The 22235-nt window shown below is 48.4% G+C and overlaps 1 protein-coding gene across 1 annotated transcript in view; it reads left to right on the top strand.

The window, feature by feature from the left end:
* The window catches only part of SPAG5 (sperm associated antigen 5), a 32644-nt gene extending 14987 nt beyond the window's left edge, over positions 1-17657 (top strand). Inside the window, exons 7-23 of the mRNA XM_083715003.1 lie at positions 431-550; positions 1479-1571; positions 2064-2165; positions 3253-3346; positions 5299-5434; positions 7348-7429; positions 9367-9500; positions 9627-9792; positions 9992-10100; positions 10811-10888; positions 11514-11637; positions 13127-13226; positions 15204-15284; positions 15719-15859; positions 16158-16232; positions 16370-16450; positions 17477-17657. Coding sequence (XP_083571129.1) covers positions 431-550; positions 1479-1571; positions 2064-2165; positions 3253-3346; positions 5299-5434; positions 7348-7429; positions 9367-9500; positions 9627-9792; positions 9992-10100; positions 10811-10888; positions 11514-11637; positions 13127-13226; positions 15204-15284; positions 15719-15859; positions 16158-16232; positions 16370-16450; positions 17477-17548 — 1788 coding nt within the window. The 3' untranslated portion in view covers positions 17549-17657. The remainder of the gene's footprint in view (positions 1-430; positions 551-1478; positions 1572-2063; positions 2166-3252; positions 3347-5298; positions 5435-7347; positions 7430-9366; positions 9501-9626; positions 9793-9991; positions 10101-10810; positions 10889-11513; positions 11638-13126; positions 13227-15203; positions 15285-15718; positions 15860-16157; positions 16233-16369; positions 16451-17476) is intronic.
* The last annotated feature ends 4578 nt before the right edge of the window (positions 17658-22235 follow it).

The raw sequence follows: 22235 nt of genomic DNA, 5'->3' as shown, positions 1-22235 counted from the left end.
AACTCCCATCATCCTTGTCCACTGGTCTCGCTAGCTAGGGATGATGGGAGTTGTAGTCCCAAAAAACGTGGAGGGCTGAGTTTGCCTATGCCTGTAAGAGACGCAAAATACCTTGTTTTTTTTTAAAGAGGTGTTACTCTTTTCTATAAAAACAGTTTAGCTCAGGGTAGGTTAAAAAAAAGAAAAGAGGCAAGCTTTTTGATGTCACAGGTCTCTTGAGCACAGAGGAAGATGCAGTGGGCGGGTGACCCCTGCCATCTTTTCTGTTCTGTTTGTGGGGGAAACATGGGGCACCATAATTCCCTGATTATAGTTCAGACCATCAGTGCATCGAGGTCAGTATGCGGAGGGGGAAGGGTTGGGTGTGCGAATCCTCTGACTGAAAAGCTCTCTGTGTGATCTCTCTTCCGCCTCCGTTCGCTCCTTGCAGGCAGACCACGTTCTGGAGTTGTTCCGGAATCACGCCACCCAACGCATCGGGCAGCTGGAGAAGGACTGCGGGTCCTGGCGGCATCTCCGCACCCTGCTGGCGGAGGCCAACGCACTCCAGGTGAGCGGGGAAGGAGGCACCGGGGGCCTGGCCCCAACGTCTGGGATCCAGGGTCTCAGATTTTTCCAATCGCCTGCAAGCTGGATTTAATTTTTAAGGTGCTGCGCCTTTTGTGGAGTCTGCATGTTTGAACGTGCGGCCTTCTGCTGGTTTTGACAGGGACGGACATATAGGACACAGCTCAAAAAGAGCATCCATCCCTGCCTCTTGTGGCAAGGAGTTCCGTAGTTTAATGCTCCACTGTGTGATGAAGAACTTTTTAAAATCTGTCCAGTGTTCAGCCTCATTGGATGCCCGTGACTCCCAGGGTTACGAAAGAGGGACAAAAACTTTCCCTCGTCCTCTCCATGCTGTGCGTAATTGTAATAAACTACTTTTTTTATTTAAAAAAACCTAACAATTTCAACATAACAAAATATCAAAACATCTCGTATTCATCATCCCCCCCCCCAATTTCCCCATCAAAAACCCAAGACTTCCTTCAGCTCCTCTCTCTGATTTCTCAACTCATATTGTTCTCTGCATACTGTAAAATTGTCTGAATCTTTATATTATCTATCTACTATGTTAACAATCAATAAATTTGTGGATGTTTATTCAAAACCTGCCAAGGAGTCCAGTTCGTTTTGTTGTCTTTTTAAGTAATATGTGAAAAGTTCCCATTCTTCTTTAAAGTCACAGATGTCCTGATCTCTCAGTTTGTATGTCAATTTAGCCAGTTCTGCATATTTCAACCATTTCTCTTGCCACTGAATTGTAATAAACTTCAATCGTGTTGTCTTCTACTCTCCTTGAAACGCAAAAGCCCCTTTCTCCGTGCCACTCCTTCCAGCTGCCCTTTTCGGACCCCTTTCCGGCTCTGCTGCGAGCCCCTGAAGGAAGCTCCTCTCTTTCATCCGCACACTTTTTCTGTTTTTCATTTCTGCAGTCTGATCTCTCGGGCGGCTACGCCAAACACCTGGCGGAAGAGGCCTGCCTCGCGACAGCCTTGCAGAGCAACTGGGCGAAGATGCGTCGCGACGTGAGTCCTGCCTGATTCACTCCTGGCCTCCCCAGCTCCAATAATAATAATAATAATAATAATAATAATAATAATAATAATAATAATAATTAATAATTTATTATTTATACCCTGCCCATCTGACTGAGTTTCCTCAGCCACTCTGGGTGGCTCCCAATCGAGTGTTAAAAACAATACAGCATTAACTATTAAAAACTTCCCCTAAACAGGGCTGCCTTTAGATGTCTTTTAAAGAGAAGATAGCTGCTTATTTCCTTCAAATCTGAAGGGAGGGTGTTCCACAGGGCAGGCGCCACCACCGAGAAGGCCCTCTGTCTCGTTCCCTGTAACCTCACTTCTCGCAATGAGGGAACCGCCAGAAGGCCCTTGGAGCTGGACCTCAGTGTCCGGGCAGAACGATGGGGGTGGATACGCTCCTTCAGGTATACAGGACCGAGGCCTTTGCCAGACTTGTCCGACGGGGGGACTAAATCTCTCTCTCTCTCTCTCCAGTATGAGACCATGAGGACCCTGGCGGGCCGATTCCAAGTCACAATGGGGCAGATGGTCCAGAGGGTGAGGGCAGCCCAGGAGGAGGTCGCCCAGCACCACGAGGCAAGTCTTCTCTTGGGGGTGGCACTGAACCAGGGAGGAGGGGGGTTGTCTAAAATGGCTGGATTGGGCCCCCAGCCCCAAATCCAGTCCTGATTCTCCCTTTGCGCCAAAGACTCTTGCTCTCTCCCTCCATTTCCCTGGTTCCCGGTGTTCTAGGGTAGACTGCCTCTGAACTGGGAGGTTCCACCATATCTCCATAAGAACTCATTGTGCCGTTTTCCCCACTATAGCTCCGTTCCGGGGCAAGTGGTATGAGGTTTTGGGGCTGTTCTCCCCTCAACCCCAACAGCTGTTTGAGATAAGACCAGTCCTTCTGACAATATTTCTATGTTGGTGTTTGCGAACGTGTTCTGCCTTGTTGCTGTTGCAATAAATGAAAATCTGCCCTTATTCCCTTATGGGAGACACAAGAGCCCTTATAGAGTCCTTTGTAGGTTCTCCATCTGTCAGAGAAAATAACAGAGGCCAACCAGAAAATATTGAGAAGCAAAGCAGCTAGGAAGCCTGATCTTTATTGATCTGTTGTAACAGGGTGCTCCCCTCACACACAGGAAAGGAGGAAGACCCAGAACAAAAGTGTGCCTGCCCTTATATAGTCATTTTTAATTGCCCGCCTTGGAGTCCAAGACCACCCCCAGAAACAGCATACATACATCACAGAAAGGGGTGTAGCTCAAGAGAAATCTGAGTACATTGTTTACCTCCTGTTATTGTTTATCTTCTGTCTGGCAGGTTACCTGTTAATGGTCACTTGGTTGGATACCCTGGGGAGCCTGGCCAGTCTTTTGTAATGATAAATATTTAGTTCCTGAGCCAGGTCACAGGCTCACCCTATTCATATACAGATATACCCTTAAGAATGAAGAGACGATAGGGAGGCTTTTCCATTTTCCTTTGACCTCGCAGAGAAAATATTTGGTCAGTCTGGGAGCCAAAATGGCTCCAGGACTGCTTTCCTGTGCTTCTTCAGACATGTGGTTTATATATTTATGTACGTGTTTGCTTGGTCCATTTATGAACATTTATATATATGAGCTTAATTTATTTATTTCAGACTTAACCCTTCTTAACCCTTTGCTGCCTGCAGGTGTGCAGGAAGCTGGAGAACGCAACACAGGAGCTGGTCGAAGCCTTGGGACGGGGAAATGAGCTGACTGCAGCTAAGATTCACCTGCAGACAGGTGAATCGACCATGTAGCTCTCGCCTGGGATGGGTGGGAAGCATCGCCTTTTGAGTCCAGGACTTTTGGAGACTCGTTAACCTTCCTCTGGTTTTGTCCTAAAACTTTCAAGATCCTTTTACCATGGGGTAAAAGAAAAGTTTTTAAATTTTAACTTTCCATATGTTGCATAAAACACCTGAAAAATTCTCCAAAGCCAAGGAAAGAGGAACTGAAATATTTGTGACTTTGAAGTTGGCCGAGACATGGCTGCCGGTCCGTGTAGGCAGTACTGAGCCAGGCGGACCCAGTGGCTGGACTCTGGGCTATAGTTGAGTGGCAGAGCACTTTCTTTGCATGCAGAAGGCCCTGGGTTCAATTCCCGACGGCATCCCCCAGGGGAGGGCTGGGCCCTCCAGCTTTCTTAAGCAGGCAAGCAGAAGAGCTTCACTGAATTTCTAGCCTCTTTCTCCAATGAATTCTTGGTTCACCCCCTCCTCGGTTAATCCCTCCAATGACCCTGTGAGGTAGGTTAGGAGGCTGCGGCTGTGGGGATTTGAACCCTGATCTCGTCAACACTCTAACCACTATGCCATCCTGCCTTCCTAGAATACTTCTGCTATGGGGCAGCTCTATAAATGAAGTAGGTAAATAAATTTGGGGAGAGCAGAATGTCCCTTAGAGAAGGATCTGAAATATTTTCCCTGAAGCTTGAATTTATTTTCTTCTGGATTGCTTTAAACTGCTTTGATATGTAAAAATAAATAAATAAAGGGGTATAGAAATGAAATGAATAATAATACTTTTCACTGGCAAAAAAAAAAAGGCGCCTTGACAGTTCGTTGTGGCAACCGCAACCTAGGCTTAAGGCGCCATTTGGCAATGAGCTTATTATATACAGTGGTACCTTGGTTCTCAAACTTAATCCATTCCAGAAGTCTATTCCAAAACTAAAGCGTTCCAAAACCAAGGTGTGTTTTCCATAGAGAGTAATACAAAACAGATTAATCTGTTCCAGACTTTTAAAAACTCCTAAAACGGCAATTTAACATGAATTTTACTATCTAACAGGACTATTGATCCATAAAATTAAAGCAATAATCAATGTCCCTTACTATAAAATAAATAAGCAAGTATTGTAGATGATGAAAATTAAATTTTTCCCCCATTACCTGCACTGATGATAGTCATTGTTTTGATGGGGGGCTCTTGCCCATTTCCGCAGTCACACAATTGGTCCGTCAATCTTAAAACGAAAAACAAGCCACAGCCACAAAAATGAAAAAGCCACACAAAAACGCCAAAAATAGCAAAAAAGAAAAGCACCAAATATCACCTAGGAACACTGCAATCAGAAATGGAAGGCTTTCATTACAATGCTGGGGACTCAAATTACCTGCACAACAGTAAAAACGGAAGCTCAGGAGCACATTCGGCTTCTGGGGCAAAGTTCAAAAACCAGAACACCTACTTCCGGGTTTGCAGTGTTCGGGTACTGAGTTGTTTGAAAACCAAGGTACCACTGTATAATAATAATAATAATAATAATAATAATAATAATAATACTACAGCCATACCTCGGGTTGAAGTAGCTTCGGGATAAGTATTTTCGGGCTGCGCGCTGCAGCGACCCAGAAGTAACAGAGCATGTTACTTCCGAGTTTTGCTGCCCGCGCATGCGCAGACGGTCAAAATGATATCATGCGCAGAAGTGGCAAATCGCGTTCCGCGCAGACACGGGTTGTGTTCGCTTCTGGATGCAAACGCGGCTCTGGAACGGATCCCGTTCGCATCCAGAGGTACCACTGTAATAATAATAATTTATTAACTGTACCCTGCCCATCTGACTGGGTTTCCCCAGCCACTCTGGGCGGCTTCCAACAAAGATTAAAAATACATTAAAATGTCACATATTAAAAACTTCCCTGTATCTCAGTTTCTAACCCAGTCTTGACCCCGCGTCCTTTCCGCAGAGCTGGAGGCTGCGAGGCAGAAGGGGACCGCAGCCGAGAGCCAGCGCGATCGGCTGCAGGAGGAGAAGGAGATCCTCTCCTGTCAGCTGTCAGAGAAGCAGGACATGATCCTGAAGCTGGAAGAGGAAGCAGCGCGGTGAGTCTTGATGCTCAGAATCGAGGCTCCTTCCCAGGGAACTCTGGGAAATGTAGTTCTGGGAGAGGAATAGGGAGAGTGCCCTATGACTGTCAGTGCCCTGAACAGACTACACTTCCCAGAATCCTCTGGGGGAAGTCAATGACTGCTTAAAGTGTTATCACAGTACAGTACTTTAAAGGCATGGTGTGAAACCCCAAATGTTCCCTGAGAAAGAATGTTTGATTATTAAACTGCTCTGGGAATTGTAGTTCTGGGAGGGGGATAAAGGGGTCTCCTAACAACTCTCGCCACCCTTAGCAAACCTACGACTCCCAGAATTCTTTGTGGGGAGCCAGGACTGCTTAAAGTCCTACGATACGGGTTTTAATGTTTGCAACCTTTATCAGTGAGCTGCCTGCAGTCCCAGTTTTGTAAAAGGGTGGGGTATAAGTATTAGAACAATGGCAATAATATAATGATTACTCAGTGAACTTTGGATTAAGGGCAATTGTTGCGTTCTGAAGGCGAAGGAAAGGACTGGACCCTGATTAAAACAAAACACGAGGCAAGACTCTAAACCCCCTCAGCCCAGGTTGTTTTATTCACAAAAGAACTTTTAACACAGTGTTCATAAGAACCAATCAGATTTCTTCTGAGCATTTCAAAAAACCCCATGTGGGGACAATGTTAGGTCAGAGAAATCCTTTCAACTTCAAAGACTGCTTTGAGCATGCATACGTGTCCAGGTAAAATATACAGGAATCCAGGAGGAATGCATTCAGCAAACCCCGGAGGTCATAAACAGGCAGTAAACAGGAAAGGAAGGATAGGCATCTTTATCACTTCCATGTGAAACTTGGCCCTAAGATTAACAAACTACATCAAAGTTAGCTACTATCTTACGGCCCAGGATGCCTGTTGAAGCAACTGGTCTGTGTTTTAGAAGGCTGATGCGTACCGGTCAGGTGTAGAGAAATGGGCAGTAGAGAAAATGGGGCAGAGACGCAGAGGCTTGTGGGATTTGATCAGGAATTATTGTCAATGACTCAAGCCCAGTCAGCGCAATGCTTTCATTGCGGACACAATGGCTTGCTCCATATTTTCATAATTCCCCATAGTAATCCCACGTGACCACCACAGGCAATGTAGAAATTTAGTGAATAGAAATTTAAAAAAAGATATATCCAATGTATAGTTCTCGCATGGCCTTCGCCAGATGGGCAGGGTATAAATAATAAATTATTATTATTATTATTATTATTATTTAGGCGAGCTCAAGCTTGAAGCTGCTGAAATGTCAGCGAATGTAATAGTGGGGTGCAGATTTGAACCCGGGTCTCCCCACTGCTGGTCCAACACCCTGACTCCCCAGAGCCACATTCACACAAGATGCCTGAAGCACTATGACTTCACTTTACACAGTCATGCTGTCACCCCAGAATCCTGGGAACTACAGTGGTGCCCCGCAAGACGAATGCCTCGCAAGACGGAAAACCCGCTAGACGAAAGGGTTTTCCGTTTTGGAGGTGCTTCGGAAAACGAATTTCCTATGGGCTTGCTTCGCAAGACGAAAATGTCTTGCGAGTTCCTGCGGCGTTTTTTTCCTCCCCCCCCCCTTTTTCCCAAATAGCTAAGCCGCTTATCAGCTGATCCGCTAAGCCGCTTAACAGCTGAGCTGCTAATAGCGCTAAGCCGCTAATGGGCTTGCTTCGCAAGACGAAAAAACAGATTCTTTTCGTCTTGCGAGGCACCACTGTAGTTTACAGGTGGTGAGCGTCCCCCTTCCAGAGCTACGGTCTCCAGAGAGGGACCAATGGTTAAGCCTCTCTGGAGATTGTAGCTCTGGGAGGTGGGAGCCTCCTAGCGGCGCTCAGCACCCTCAGCAAGCGACAGTTCCCAGGCTCCCGCTAACCCTGTTCTGTGTGACGCAGGCTGTCTGTGGAGAAGGTGAGGGCAGAGCAGGAGCGCGACGAAGCCCAGCGGGAAGCTCGCGAGACGGCCGAGTGCCGGGAGGTACGGAGAGGGGCGGCTCCTGGAGCAGCGAGGGGCGCAGGTCTGGGGCGGGTGGGGAAGGGGAGCGGGGGCCCGGGTGCGAGAGCCGCAGCTTGGCGGCAGGGTGCCTGCTCAGCATGCAGAATGCCCCAGGTTTGGTCCCCTGACCTAGCCACTGATCCACGCAACGGTCACCTCCAGACTTAATAATAATAATAATATTTTTTTTATTTATACCCCGCCCTCCCCAGCCAAGGCCGGGCTCAGAGTGGCTTACAAGCAATAATAAAAACAAGATGAATGATTACAACTTAAAAACAAAAATAAAATACAACATTAAAATAATGGAACATTAAAATATTAAAATGTAGCCTCATCGCAGGAGGAGAAGGAAAAGAAAGAAAAGAAAAGAAAGAAAGAAAAAGAGAGGGAGGGAATCAAATTGGCTCCAAGCCAAAGGCCAGGCGGAACAACTCTGTCTTACAGGCCCTGCGGAAAGAAATCAGATCCTGCAGGGCCCTGGTCTCATGAGGCAGAGCGTTCCACCAGACTTGATTATTGTATTTTTTTCTAACATGATTTTTATAAAGTTTTCTATGTTTCATTACATTTTCATATCATAAACCCATAACTGAAGACATTACATAAAGCATCGACCTCCTTCCCTCCCTCTAACTGACTTCCACACAACTTTACCAATTTCTTCACATTTCTGTTACCACTTTTTTACCCTATATCTGTCTTTTAACATTCACCTTCTTACATGTAAATCAGCTCCTTGTTTTCACATTACCAAACATTTGAACTCAAACCTACAAACGTTTCCAACTGTTTACCATTTTCTTTCATATAGAATATAAATTTGCTCCAGTCCTTTTGAAACAGTTCATTACACTGATTCCAGATCTTCCCAGACTTGATTATTGTAACTCACTCCACGTGGGGCTGCCCTTGAAGCTGATCCATCAACTCCAGCGGGTGCAGAATGCCGTGGCAAGACTCCTTATGAGATCACATTCATCTGGTGCTGCACCAGCTCCCGGTGGAGTACAGGGTCAGGTTTAAGGTGCTGGTTTTAACCTTTAAGGGACGCGGATGGCGCTGCAGGTTAAACACAGAGCCTAGGGCTTACCGATCAGAAGGTCGGCGGTTCGAATTCCCGCACCGGGGTGAGCTCCCGTTGTTCGGTCCCTGCTGCTGCCCACCTAGCAGTTCGAAAGCACGTCAAAAGTGCAAGTAGATAAATAGGTACCGCTCTGGCGGGAAGGTAAACGGCGTTCCCATGCGCTGCTCTGGTTTGCCAGAAGCGGCTTAGTCATGCTGGCCACATGACCCAGAAGCTGTGGTTTCCCCAGCTACTCTGACATTGGAAATCAAAAAGAAACAACAGCTTGCCGTGCTTGAGTTATAACCCCGAACACAACTACTTTGTGATACGATTGTGGGGCATCAGGAAAGTGGAAAATGCAGCTGCATAAGAACATGGATGAATGTTTCTTTGATGGCCCTTGAATCTTCCCACCAGAGAGTTGGCCCCAATGGTCTGACTCTGCATAAACCAGCTTCCTGTATCCCTCTTGAAATCGCATCTTTCTTCAGAACATTTTATCTAGTTTGTAAAATCTTACACCGTTTGATGGGGGGGGGGGGAGAAACCCCTCAAAGTAGTTTACAAAATTCAGCAAAATCAAGTGAGATTGGCAGAAGGTACAGAAGGTAAAATACTAAAACAGACTGAAAGTATCTCAACCTTTTAGGCGCCTGGGTAGACTTCTCTAAACAGGGGTGTTTTTTGCAGTATAAGGTGACTCAGAATAGTATAACTATTCTATCTCGGAAACAATCAGAAATAACACCATCAACAAACAGATTTTTTAAAATGTTGGTGTAAAATAATACAAATCGGTGTAAAATAATGCAAATAAGCCAACCTAACCAAACTGCTGAAATGTTAACAGTTTATAGATCTGGAAAACCAAATTGCCCGCCGCCAGCTCTCGGAGACAGAGTTGGAGCTGAAGGCCACCCTCGTGACTCTGTGGGAGCGCAGCGCCCAGCTGGAGGACCTCAAGGGTGCCCACAGCGCCCTTCAGTAAGTGCCTGTTCCTCTCCGAGACCCCACCCAAAAGAGTGTCTGGGGTGGGGGGTCTCCCTTCTTTTGTGGCACAGGGAACAGCATCGTCCTGACTTTCTCTTGTCCCCCACCCCACCCCAAAAGGCAGGAGCGAGAGGCTGTCGGCGAGGAGCTGGCGAGCGCAAAGGCAGAAATGGAGAGGACCCGATCCAGCATGGAGGCCTGCGCCTGCTCCTTGCAGGAGATGGATGGCGCTCAGACGCAGCTCCTGGAAATTGCCAGTTTCCTCGAACGGGTGCTGCAGGGAGAGGTGAGGCAGCTGTGTGCAGTGGGGTCCATGCCATCTCTCTCCCCTCCTGGGAAAGGGTCTTGTAATCACAGAATGGTAGAGTTGGCAAGGGACCCCCAAAGGTCATCCAGCCCAACCCGCTGCAATGCGGGAATTGCAGTGGAAGAACCCCTTCAGAGTTGTATCATGGCAGCACTCCCAATGCTCTGCTCTTTTGCAGGTGGTCGACACAGCCCCCAGGAGGCGGCCCTGCACCCCCAGGCGACTCACCCCCCACCGCTTTGGGACCTCCTTCGTGGACAGCATCTTGCAGGCAGTGGCGGAGAGAGGTGGGGGTTTCTGTTCGCCCATCTCGGGGGGGGAGGGGCCCCAAACACAAACCCGGAGCGGAAAGCCCCCCCCACTTGTCATGTTGCCAGCCCTCATGGGGGAAAGGAGTAATAATAATAATAATAATAATAATATTTATACCCCACCCATCTGACTGGGTTTCCCCAGCCACTCTGGGTGGCTTCCAACAGAACACTAAAATACAATAACCTATTAAACATTAAAAGCTTCCCTAAACAGGGCTGCCTTCAGATGTCTTCTAAACGTCTGGTAGTTGTTCTCTTTGACATCTGATGGGAGGACGTTCCACAGGGCGGGTGCCACCACCGAGAAGGCCCTCGGCGCTGGACCTCAGTGTCCGGGCAGAACGATGGGGGTGGAGACACTCCTTCAGGTATTCTGGACTGAGGCCGTTTAGGGCTTTAAAGGTCAGCACCAACACTTTGAACTGTGCTTGGAAATGTACTGGGGTCCAGTGTTTCAAGACTGGTATTATGTGGTCTTGGCGGCCACTCCCAGTCACCAGTCTAGCTGCCGCATTCTGGATTAGTTGCAGTTTCCGGGTCGCCTTCAAAGGTAGCCCCACATAGAGCGTGTTGCAGTAGTCCAAGCCAGACCACTCAATTGCAGCCTCCCTCTTAATTCTGGCTCAAGGGGGCATTTCAGGTTTTCACACCGCCCCCCAAATTTTGTGCCTCCTGTTTTTCAGACGTGGAAACTCCCGGGATTTGGAGCGAGAGCACTGCTTTCATGAAAGCCGTTCATGAAGGTCCACCCAAGCCGGCAGGTAACTAGGATTCAGACCTGAGAGGGGACCAAGGTTCGAATTCCCTGCTCGGCCACGAAGCTCCCCACTGGGTGTGCCCTGGGGGTGGGCAGCCCCTGCGTCTCTCAGTCTCGCCTACCTTGCAGGGTTGTTGTTGGGGATTACCATATTTTTCACCCTATAGGATGCACTTTTCTGCCGCCAAAAATGAAGGGGAAATGTGTGTGCGTCCTATGGGGCGATTGCAGGCTTTCGCTGAAGCCTGGAGAGAGAGAGGGGTCAGTGCGCACCGACCCCTCTCGCTCTCCAGGCTTCAGGAAGCTATCCGCAAGCCGTGGGAGAGCTGCGTGACTTCGCGCAGCTCTCCCATGGCTTGCGGATAGCAGCCTGTTCTGGGGTTGGGGGAAGCTCGGGCTTCCCCAGCCCCCGCGCCTGGGGGGGAAATATTTTTTTTCTTTATTCCCCCCCCCCAAAAAAAACTAGGTGCGTCCTATGGGCCGGTGCGCCCTATGGGGCGAAAAATACGGTAGGTGGGGAGGGAAAGGAAAGCCATGTCCCCCCCTTGAATTCCTGGGAGGGAAAAGGTGTGACAGGAAAGCAATAAATGAACGAAACGAAGCCGTCTCACGGTCTGTCCCGTCCGCAGAGCTCCAGGATCAACTCTCCACCCACGTCCAAGACTTGCTGTCCGTTTCAGAACAGCTCCGCCTCCTGGCTTCGCAGCAGCAGAGGGCCACCCAGGAGGAGAGGGAAACCCTGCAGGCGGAAATGTAAGTGGGTTTGGGGGCTTGCTTTGCACTGGGGAAACCCAGAGGTGAAGATGCTCTACCTGAGGTTCCTGCATTGAAGGAGCTTGGCCTACAGGACCCTTCCAACTTCTCAATAGTGATGGAATGCACAGGTGGGAAACGCTTACTTTTTTTGTGAGTCTTATATTACCTGTAAAGGGAACCTTTACATAGATTAATATATTATTATCCTGTTGAAGCTGTGCTGTGTCTTTTCTCCTCCTAGGCTGTGATACCTAATGGTCCGATTTTTTAATTCTTTTACCTTTTTCATTAACAAATCAAGTTATTTTATTTTTAAAAAGAAACAGCACATCCGGTTTAAATAAAGGGAAATGGGTACAGCAGAGGAGCAGGAACTTGTTTCCAGCTGCCTTCTCTTCCGGGGGCCACAATCCATGCAGGCCCCAATCTCTTTCTCTCATAGAGAGGTCAAAGCGATTCTTTGAATATTTTCAAGGTGCAGTCAGGATTCCCACTTGAAGCATTGGGGAGGGGGGACCTCAGGCTCTGTGGGCTGAATGTGGCCCCCCAGACCTCTCCGCCTGGCCCCTGGGACTCTCCCCGGACCACGCCCCTTGCCTTGCCCTCTCTACGAGTGTTTTGGAAATGTGCCCTTAGCTTCTTCCTTGCCTAATAATAATAATAATACATTTTATTTATACCCCGGCCAGAGCCGGTCTCAGGGCGGCTAACACCAGTAAAATGACAGTAAAAACATAATAGGAAGGAAAAAAGAAGAAAAAAACCCAATTTAAAATACAGGTTAAAATGCAATTTAAAATGCAGCCTCATTTTAAAAGTAGCCCATAGATCAAGACCATAAGGGGAGGGAAACATAAGGGTCAGACTGAGTCCAAACCAAAGGCCTGGCGGAACAGCTCTGTCTTGCAGGCCCTGCGGAAAGATGTCAAGTCCCGCAGGGCCCTGGTCTCTTGGGCCAGAGCGTTCCACCAAGTGAAAAAGAATAAAAAAATCAGACCATTAAGCGTCACAGCCTGGGAGGAGAAAAGACACAGCACAGCTCCAACAGGATAATAATATATTAATCCTGGTAAAGGTTCCCTTTACAGGTAATATAAGACTCACAAAAAAATGAGCGTTCCCCACCTGTGCATTCCATCACTATTGAGAAGAAACATTTTGCCTAGTCTTAAATGGGCCAGGCTTTTGCGTATATGGGAGGTGCTGGGTGACCTTCTGCTGCAATATTTGTACAAGAAATAAAACCATGCATTGTATATATTATTAAAAGGTCCTTTTCACTCTGCTGTTTAGATGCTGTTAGATTATGAGATACATTTTCAAGATGGACAGTCCTAGAATCGTAGAACTGTTGAGTTGAAAGGCACCCCGGGGTCATCTAATCCAACCCCTTGCCATGCGGGATCAATTGAGATTATTCCCCCAGAGTGGGTAATGCAGAGTTGAATTTAGGGCCCTCTCTCCCTTCTCCCCCCCCCCCCTGCAGTTTGCGGCTCCAGGGCCTGGGGAGGGAGCTGGAGGCTGAGGTCGATTCCCGCGACGCCAGCATTGCCCAGCTGAGCAAGGCTCTCCGCGACAGGAAGCAGGTGAGGTTGCCAGGAGGAGGGGGATCTGGGTCAGGATGGAGCCGCAGGGCTCGGAGGATCTAGGTCACGGATCGGCCGGGGATCCGCTTCTAGGGCGTTGCAGCAACCAGGGAGCCAGCCTCCATCTCGATCAGCCTGCATGTCTCTGAAGCTGCTGTGGAATAGATAGGTCGATAATTTATTACAGTCAAAGACCAGCTCACATAACATAACATAATACAATAAAAACAGCGTTCATAAAGATAAAATGTACAATCAGAGCAGATTGCAGCAATAGCTCATGAGTTAAAATTGAGATATATGCATACACCCATACAGCTGAAATTTGGCCTACCATAAAAAATTGACCCTGAGGCGCCCCAAAGGCCGACTTCAGCATTTCCCTAGTAAGATAATTTATTCTAGAGGGTGATCTGTGCCTGGTGATCTGGATGCAGAATCTGGCTACCAGCCAGGTCGTCTTGTGATCTTTGCCTAAGAGGAGAGAATTAAGTTTAGACTTGCCTGAAAGACTGGCGAGCCTCTTCAGCAAAGGATCAATGGTGTCTCTACAAATCTCAGCGTAAAAAGGACATCTAAAAATATATATGTTCGGGGCTTCCTGTTTCCCCTAATGGGCAGGCGCAAAGTCTCTGTGTGTACGGGACTCTTCTATAGGAGCCTTCCAGAACCGGTGAGGGCAAGGCTGAGCTTCTAGCAAGAGCAAAAGCCCTTCTTGCGTTTCTTGATGTGAGGAAATAGAGATATGTTGCTGGAGCAGCTACATATCTCCCCTTTTCTATGTGCTGTGGAATAAAAAAAAAGAGGATTGTAGAGTTGGAAGGGACCCCCAATTGTTATCCAGTCCAGCCCCCTTCAATGCAGGAATCACAGCTGCAGAATCTTTGGCAGGTGGCCACCCAAGCTCTCTTTACAAGACAGGAGATTCCACCACCTTCCCAGGGACTGTCAAACAGCTCTTACTGTCAGAAAGTTCTTCCTAAGCTTTAGAAAGGAATCCCCTTTCTTCTTGTTTGACTCCTTCGCAAAATAGATTCCAGGATAAGGGACATAACCTGAAAATAAGGAGCACATATTTTAATCAGAAGGGACGCGGGTGGCACTGTGGGTTAAACCACTGAGCCTAGGGCCTGCCAATTAGAAGGTCAGCGGTTCGAATCCCCACGACGGGGTGAGCTCCCGTTGCTCTGCTCCTGCTCCTGCCCACCTAGCAGTTTGAAAGCACGTCAAAGTGCAAGTAGATAAATAGGTACTGCTCTGGCGGGCAGGTAAACGGTGTTTCCGTGTGCTGCTCTGTTTCGCCAGAAGCAGCTCAGTCATGCTGGCAACATGACCCGGAAGCTGTCTGTCGACAAACGCCGGGACCCTCGGCCTATAGAGCGAGATGAGTGCCGCAACCCCAGAGTCGGCCACGACTGGACCTAATGGTCAGGGGTCCCATTACCTTTACCTTTTATTTTAATCAGAAACCAAGAAGAGAAGAACTTTAAGAAGGAATGGGGAAAATTTACAATGCATTTATGAGAACACTGAAAACAACCAAAACTTTGGCAGGATTTGAGTAATGCTTGTAATGTACGAAAAACTAGGGTAAAAATGGATTATTATTTTTTATTTTAAAAAACAGAGAAAATTAAGGGAAGCAATTGAAAAAAAGAATGATCATTGTAACCATGGAAGGGCAGAAGAGAGTTGAAGGATTCAGGGAAATCCTAAATGATGGTGTTGGTGTTTAATGCATGAATTTAAATTTGCAATGTAAAAGTATTTGATGAAGAAAAGAAAGAAAATAAGGAACGCTTGGAGCATGGAAGGTGGGATGGGTTGTCCAAACTCTTTCCTCTCCCTGGGCAGCATCTGCTGCCCTGTTTCCCACCCCCAGGGTCCAAGGGACTAGAAACCTAGCCAGGCTTTGGCGAAACCACTGTAAAGCCTTTCTCCCTCCCTGCCCTCTTACGCTCTCTCTCTCACACCCAGGACGAAAAGGAGCTTCAGGAAGTTATCCGGCAGCAGGACAGGAAGCTTCAGCAGCTGGATGACCAGAGTGCGGACATCCGGGTAGGTCCAAGGGCCCCCTACCCCCTGGCATTCTCAGAGATCTGTGTTCCTCGGGAAGAACGTCCTGGAGCTCACAGGAAAAGCTGCCTTAATATGTGCGTGGTCCATAGACTGCAATACCGCCTGCCCTGGCTGGCAGCAAGCGCTCTCCGGGGTTTCAGGAAGAGGGTCTCCCCCAGGCCACCGGGGAATTGAACCTGGCGCCTTCTGCATGCCAAGCAGGTGCTCTGCCACTTAGCTGCAGCCGCTTCTCTGAAACATAAAGATTCTAGTCCTCATTGCCTGAAATAAGGGGCTGGTTTAAGTGGGAACATGGGCAGCAGCCATGATGTTCTGTGTTGCCTTCACCCTCCAGCCTCCTGCAAAGGGGTGGGTTGCTGAACCCCGAGTGGCTGCTAAACGCCCCCCCCCCAATCTCTCTCTCCCTGCCCCAGATCCTAAAACTGGAGTTGGATCAACTGAAATCTGACCTCCGCAGCTGCGAGATGGAGAGGTCAGCCCTGTGGGAAGAGATCAGGGAGCAGAAGCCATCCAGTGCAGATTGGGTCCAGGAGAAGATGTGTCTGCAGCGGCAGGTATGGGGCTGGGTGGCGTCACTGGGATCAGGATCCATCCTCAAGGTTATCCCTGCATGGACTGCGGCCGTCAGGCTATCCCTGCGTGGCCAAAGATTTATTTGCACTCAGTGAATTTTCAGGTGGTTTTATTTGCACTGAGAAAAAAATAAAATCATTTGGGTCTTTTGTGGGGTCTGTTGGAACAGATCCTGCAGAAACGTAAAGGGTCTTCAACTCTTTCCCCCCCTCCCCCAATCCCACGGTGACCCCAAACCACCACCTTGTGGTTCAAGACAGATCCCACTTGTCTCCTTAGGTTGCCAGGCTGAGGGAACTTCTGGCTGGCAAGGACAGCGAGAACATGGACCTCGTGATGAGATACCAAGGCCGGGTGAGGACCTGGGGTGAGGGATGCAGGAAAGGAGCCTTCCGGGGAGGGCCAGGAAATGGCCGCCCTTGCATGGATCAGCCCCCTAACGCCTCGCTCTTTTCGCCCCCTAACTCGTTCTTTCTGCTTCTGGCTTCCAGATGAGGCATCTGGAGGAGCATCTTCTCCACGCTCAACGGGAGGTGAAGGCATTCAAGAGGACGGAGGCAAAGATAAAGGAGGTGAGACCCAATTGGTCTTGGGATGTGAGACCGTATCTGGGGAGCTTGGAAGGCCAGATCGGGTCTCGGGGGCCTCGAGAAGTGAGGCCAAATTTGGGGGTCTTGGGAAGCGAGACATGATCCCCCGAGGGTCTGGGGCACCTTCGATTTCCTTTGCCCACCTCCCTCGGGATTTCTCCCCTCCCCCTTTTTTTAAAAAGCCAAGGGACTCCGTCCTCCATCTTGGCCAGGGAGGATGATGGGACTTGTAGTCCAGGAAAATCTGGAGGGCCACAGATATCTACACCCCCCCAATTTGGTTGCATTAGAGCAGGGGCCAGCAAACTTTTTCAGCAGGGGGCTGGTCCTCTGTCCCTCAGACCTTGTGGGGGGCCGGACTATATATATATTTTGGGGGGGGGGGATAAACGAATTCCTATGCCCCACAAATAACCCAGAGATGCATGTTAAATAAAAGCACACATTCTACTCATGTAGAAACACGCTGATTCCTGGACCGTCCGTGGGCCAGATTGAGAAGGCGATTGGGCCGGATCCAGCCCCCGGGCCTTAGTTTGCCTACCCATGCAATAGGGTGCAGGTGGAAGATTTTCTCCGTCTCTGGCCCTTCCTTTCCCCCAAAAGTAACTCTTTATGACTTTTATGGAAAGAAAATCCTAACTTCCTCGTCCTCCTCCAGCGCGGGGCGGGGGGGACCCAACCTGCTGCCCAACTGACCTGTGCAATATTTATCCTGCACTGCACATGCACTGTCACCACAGCAAAAACTGTATAAAAAAGCGGAAGGGTATTGAGGCTTCGAGCTTAAAAAGGGCTCTGCTAGGGTGGTTTGTGGCATGAGGCTGGTCCACCCCGGTGGGAGACAGAATGGGTTCCACAAGCAGCACCCTTTCTTAGACCTAAGGGGCTAGTCCTCTTGATCTGCCTCTTGGGCTGGGAAAGACCCCCCCTCCCCATCTCAAAAGGCGAGGAAGCCGCTGCCAGCCCCCTCCGTTCCCCAATGCCTCTTTTTCCTCCAACCTCCAGGTGATGTCTTCGCTTCCCGCTGAAGCTTCTCACATCTCGGAAGTGCGCTTAATTCTCGACCTCCTCGGATGAAGCCGGCCAAGGGCTGGGGAGAATAGGACGGAGAAAGGGGCTCTTTGCCGGCCTGATCCGGCCGCATGTGTGTATTTAAATAAATGTGTGTGTGTGTCTTTTGCAAGGATCGGTCTGTCTCCAAGTGTGAAGGTCATTTGGGTGGACGGGAGTGTCGTGTCCTCTCAGCCGCACATGGGAGTTGTAGTCCCGATGCGCCCATGAGGACCAGCGTGTGGCGTTTGGGTGTGTGTGTGCAAAAGCTGTCCAGATTTGGGCACATCGGGAACTACAACTCCCATGTGCGGCTGATGGGAGTTATAGTCCAAAGGTGCTGGCTGCTTGTCCAACTTATTTGTGGCTTTTCTAATCTGCCTTGGTATGCCTGATTCTCCCCTTCATTTAAACTTCACAACAGCCCTGTGAGGTAGGCCACGTTCAGAGGCAGTGCCTGGCCCAAGGACGCACCCGGTGAGCTGGCCACTGAGTGGGGGGGAGAGGGACCCTGGTCTCTCCCAGGGCCTAATACTCATCTAATTCCCACAGCACAACCCTGCCAGGTAGGATAGGCTGAGAGGCCCAAGGACACTCGGTGAGAACTTCAAGGCTTGACTGGTGGGGATTTGAATCCTGCTCTCTCCTAGGTCATGGCTGACACTCTAACCACCACACCACACTGCCAATGAAAGGTTGGGGTCCCACCCCCAAATCACCCACAACTGGTGCTTTTTCAAGTAGGGAGGTCAAGGATTGAACCAGCCACCTTCTGCATGCCAAGCAAGGGCTGCATCCAACAACAACAATAATAAATTTATTGTTTATACCCCGCCCATCTGGCTGGGTTTCCCCAGCCACTCTGGGCGGCTTCCAACAAAATATTAAAATACAGTAATGCATCAAACATTAAAAGCTTCCCTAAAAAGGGCTGCCTTCTGATGTCTTCTGAAAGTCTGGTAGTTGTTGTTCTCTTTGACATCTGGTGGGAGGGTGTTCCACAGGGCAGGTGCCACTACCGAGAAGGCCCTCTCCCTGGTTCCCTGTAACTTGGCTTCTCACAGGGAGGGAACCGCCAGAATGCCCTTGGTGCTGGACCTCAGTGTCCGGGCAGAACAATGGGGGTGGAGACGCTCCTTCAGGTATCCTGGGCAAATGCACAAAGGAGGAGAGGTCTCTCAATGGCTCCTAGCGACTGTGGCTTGGCTCTGCCACAATTCTTCCGAAACTAGTTGCTGGAAACTGCAGGAGGGGAGAAGATTCTCGCTCTCATCTGGCTGGCTCTTCTGATGTTCTGATGGAACCTCTAGTTCCAGAAGCAGTCTATCTGGGTTTCTCCTTCCATTGGGCCGCTGTGAGATCTGCTGGATAGTTGGAGCCACGGGATCACCTTTGGTTCCACACGGACGTCTTGCGGCATTGGGGATCCTCCAGCTGTAGCGTTCCCAAAGCAAGGAAGGATTGGACTCTGATTAATAGAATACACACGAGGCTTGACCAGCAAGACTCTGGGAGGAGTGCATATAAGAATCCCCCCCCCTCGGCCCAGGTCGCTTTATTCACAAAAGAACTTTTTACACAGTGTTTGTAACCAATCAGAACCAATCTGATTTCCCTGAGCATTTAAAAAAACCCCACGTGGGACAAAGTTAAATCAGATAAATTCTTTTAACTACAAAGAAACTATTTCCTACTTGAGCATGCATAGTAGTCCAGAGTAAATAAAAGAGGAAGCAAGGAGGAATGCTTTTAGGATACCCCGGAGGTCATAAACAGGAATAAACCGGATGGCAGTATTTGCCATCTTGTGAACTCTCTTCCTGGTCCTTAAGATCTATCTAAAGATTAAACTACATCAAAGTAACCTACTGTCTTTATGTACTGAGGATGCCTGATGAAGCAACTGGCCTGTGTACAGAATGCTTATAGGTGCCTGTCAGGCGTAGCGAAAGCAAATGGTAGAGATGGAGAGGCTTGTGGGATTTGATCAGAAACCATTATCAATGAATCAAACCCAGTCAACGCAATGCTTTCATAGCGGACACAGTGGCTTGCTGCATATTTCATAATTCCTCATAGCAATCCCACCTGACCCCCACACTCTGGATATCTGCACCCCCACATCCAGCCGCCCTGGAAAGTGGGAGGTGTGATAGGAATTTTGAGGTCTTAGATATATGGAAATGTTCATAAGTGTACCAACCAAGCACGTACATAGATCAACCCCGGATGGCTGACCGTAAACCATTTTTTTATTCCCAAACTGACAAAATGTTTTCTCTGCAAGGTCAAAGAAAAATGGAAAAGCCTCCCCATTGTCTTTTCCTTCACAAATCCTGCCTTAAGGGTATGTCTGTGTTTGATTTTTTTTTTTAATATATAAGTTTTTATTGGTTTTCCAACACAGATTAAAAACAAAACAACACACAATACATAGACAAACAAAACATATAAACATGTATAATTTCAAACCTCTTTTTCATAAACCTTACTTCCCAGACTTCCCCTTACCTCCCCTTTTCTGCATCCCTGTTTTGAGATTTTTTCAACAGCTCCTCACACCAATTGTCTAATTACTTATTTTCTTTTTTAGCTTCTCATACTTAATCAATTACAGCTATAATTCTATATTTTCCTTTCCCTTGACATTTTAGCACTCTTTAATTTTACAACAGTTCTTAAGATATACTTTAAATTTCTTCCAATCTTCTTCCACCGTCTCTTTTTCTTGGTCACGGATTCTGCAAGTCCCATATAGTCAATCACCTTTGTCTGCCATTCTTCCAGCGTGGGTAATTCTTGCGTCTTCCAATACTTTGCTAAAAGAATCCTTGCTGCTGTGGTAGCATACATAAAAAACGTCCTATCCTTCTTAGACACCACTTGGCCGACTATGCCCAGGAGAAATGGCTCTGGTTTCGGTATGTCTGTGTTTGAATAGGGTGTGAGCCTGTGACCTGGCCCAGGAACTAAGTATTTATCATTACAAAAGACTGGCCAGGCTCCCCAGGGTATCCAATCAAGTAACCTGCCAGACTGGAGATAAACAACAGGAGAAAAACAACATTCAAATTTGTTATGTACTGAAGTTCTCACCCTGGGCCACGAGGGGGATACTGTAGATAGTTTTCACTCAGGTCCACATATGCAAATAAGGGATTGAAAATGATGTTCAGTGATTGGATAGTTACAGAAAGTGGTTACAGTTGCGTTGTAGTGGAGCTCTATATAAGCAGGCTGGCTGAACCCTTCAGTTCAGTTCTGTTCTGGCCTGTGCATAAACAAGAACTATTTGAAGAATTGCTATGTCATCTGATATGTTCACCCACAACAACACTGGCGACGAAGGTGGGATGGATGGGCAACAGAGCACAGCCAGATGCAGCCACCCTCTGAGATGAGCTGAATCACAGAGCTGAAACACTGAGCGAAATCACGGAGCAGAACCAATTCAGAGCTGACCGTTCTGGCTAGAGCACTGTGTTCCATCCATCGCCTCCACGTCGGCATCAGAACCATGGCTTCACTTGTGCCTCTACCACCGTTTGCCCCAGCCTCTGAATCATGGGACTCCTACCTCGCTCAATTCGACTGCTACCTCCAAGCCAACAAGCTGATGGAAGTATCACAGGAGCGTAAGCGGAGCCTATTCCTCAGCCTCTGTGGGCCTGAGGTGTTCGAGACGGCCCAAGCATTGGTTGCGCCTGTAGCAGTCCAGGCAACACCGTGGGACACGATCCAAGAGAAGCTCCGCAAGCACAACTTAAAATTTCTGTTTTAGACTGCCTTTTCTGTGATGTAGGTATGATATACTGAGGGGTGGTCTTGGGTTACACCCCTTCTGTGATGTATGTATGATATTTATGGGGGTGGTCTTGATCTACAGGGTGGCAATTTCAAAAGTCTTTATAAGGCCTTACGCGCCATAGTTCTGGGTTCCTCCTCTCCCCTGCGGTGCTCATCCTTTCCCCCCTGCCGCGCACACACAGCCTGCAGCCAGTTCTGTCCCCGATTTAGCCCCACCTCAAGAAGGCGCTGGATCCGTCCCTCTGCCCTTGGGTGTCCTCCTTCACGGGTGACCTAGCTTCTCTGGGGCGGAGCGTGGGGGGGTCCTCCTTCTCCCCCACCGTGGCCTAGATTCCCCTTGGCCCAGCTCCCTGCTCAGTCATGTCTCTTTCCTGGGGGGGGGGGGGAACCACTTGCCTTCCTCCCCTCTTCATTAAAAAGCAGCAGCATGCTTCCTTCTAGACTTCCACTCACCCTCCCTTCGTGGCCTTCTGCTTGCAAGCTCTCCCCCGCTGAAAGCAGGCCACCAGAACAGGCCTTAAAGTTGTTAAAATCTCTTTAAAAAATAATAATTCTGCAACCTGTATAGTTGTTGGAGGTTTGTGCATCTCTTCCCCCCATTTTTTTTTATTTCATAAAATTTATGCATCACTCAATTGTGAAAATCCCCCTCAAAGCAGTTTACACAAAAGATCTTTAAGAAAAATAAAACGACAATAATTTTAAGTCTTTCGAAAGGTTGAAATAAGAATCAGCGTAAAACGGGTGGAAACTAACATCAAATTTCTGAAACGTCCCGGCGGACTTTTCTAAACAAGAATGTTTTGAGGAGGCGCCAAAGAGATTGCAGCGGAAACGCCTGCCCTGGTGTCAAGTGGCAGGGAGTTCCAAAGTTACTCAAGGTTGCAATGTCTCCGTCCCCAAAATG

The sequence above is a fragment of the Podarcis gaigeae genome (assembly GCF_964106915.1).
Source record: "Podarcis gaigeae genome assembly, chromosome: 15".
NCBI classification, from domain to species: Eukaryota; Metazoa; Chordata; class Lepidosauria; order Squamata; family Lacertidae; genus Podarcis; species Podarcis gaigeae.
Note: the sequence above shows the minus strand (reverse complement) of the source record. Positions and strands in the feature narration are given on the sequence as shown.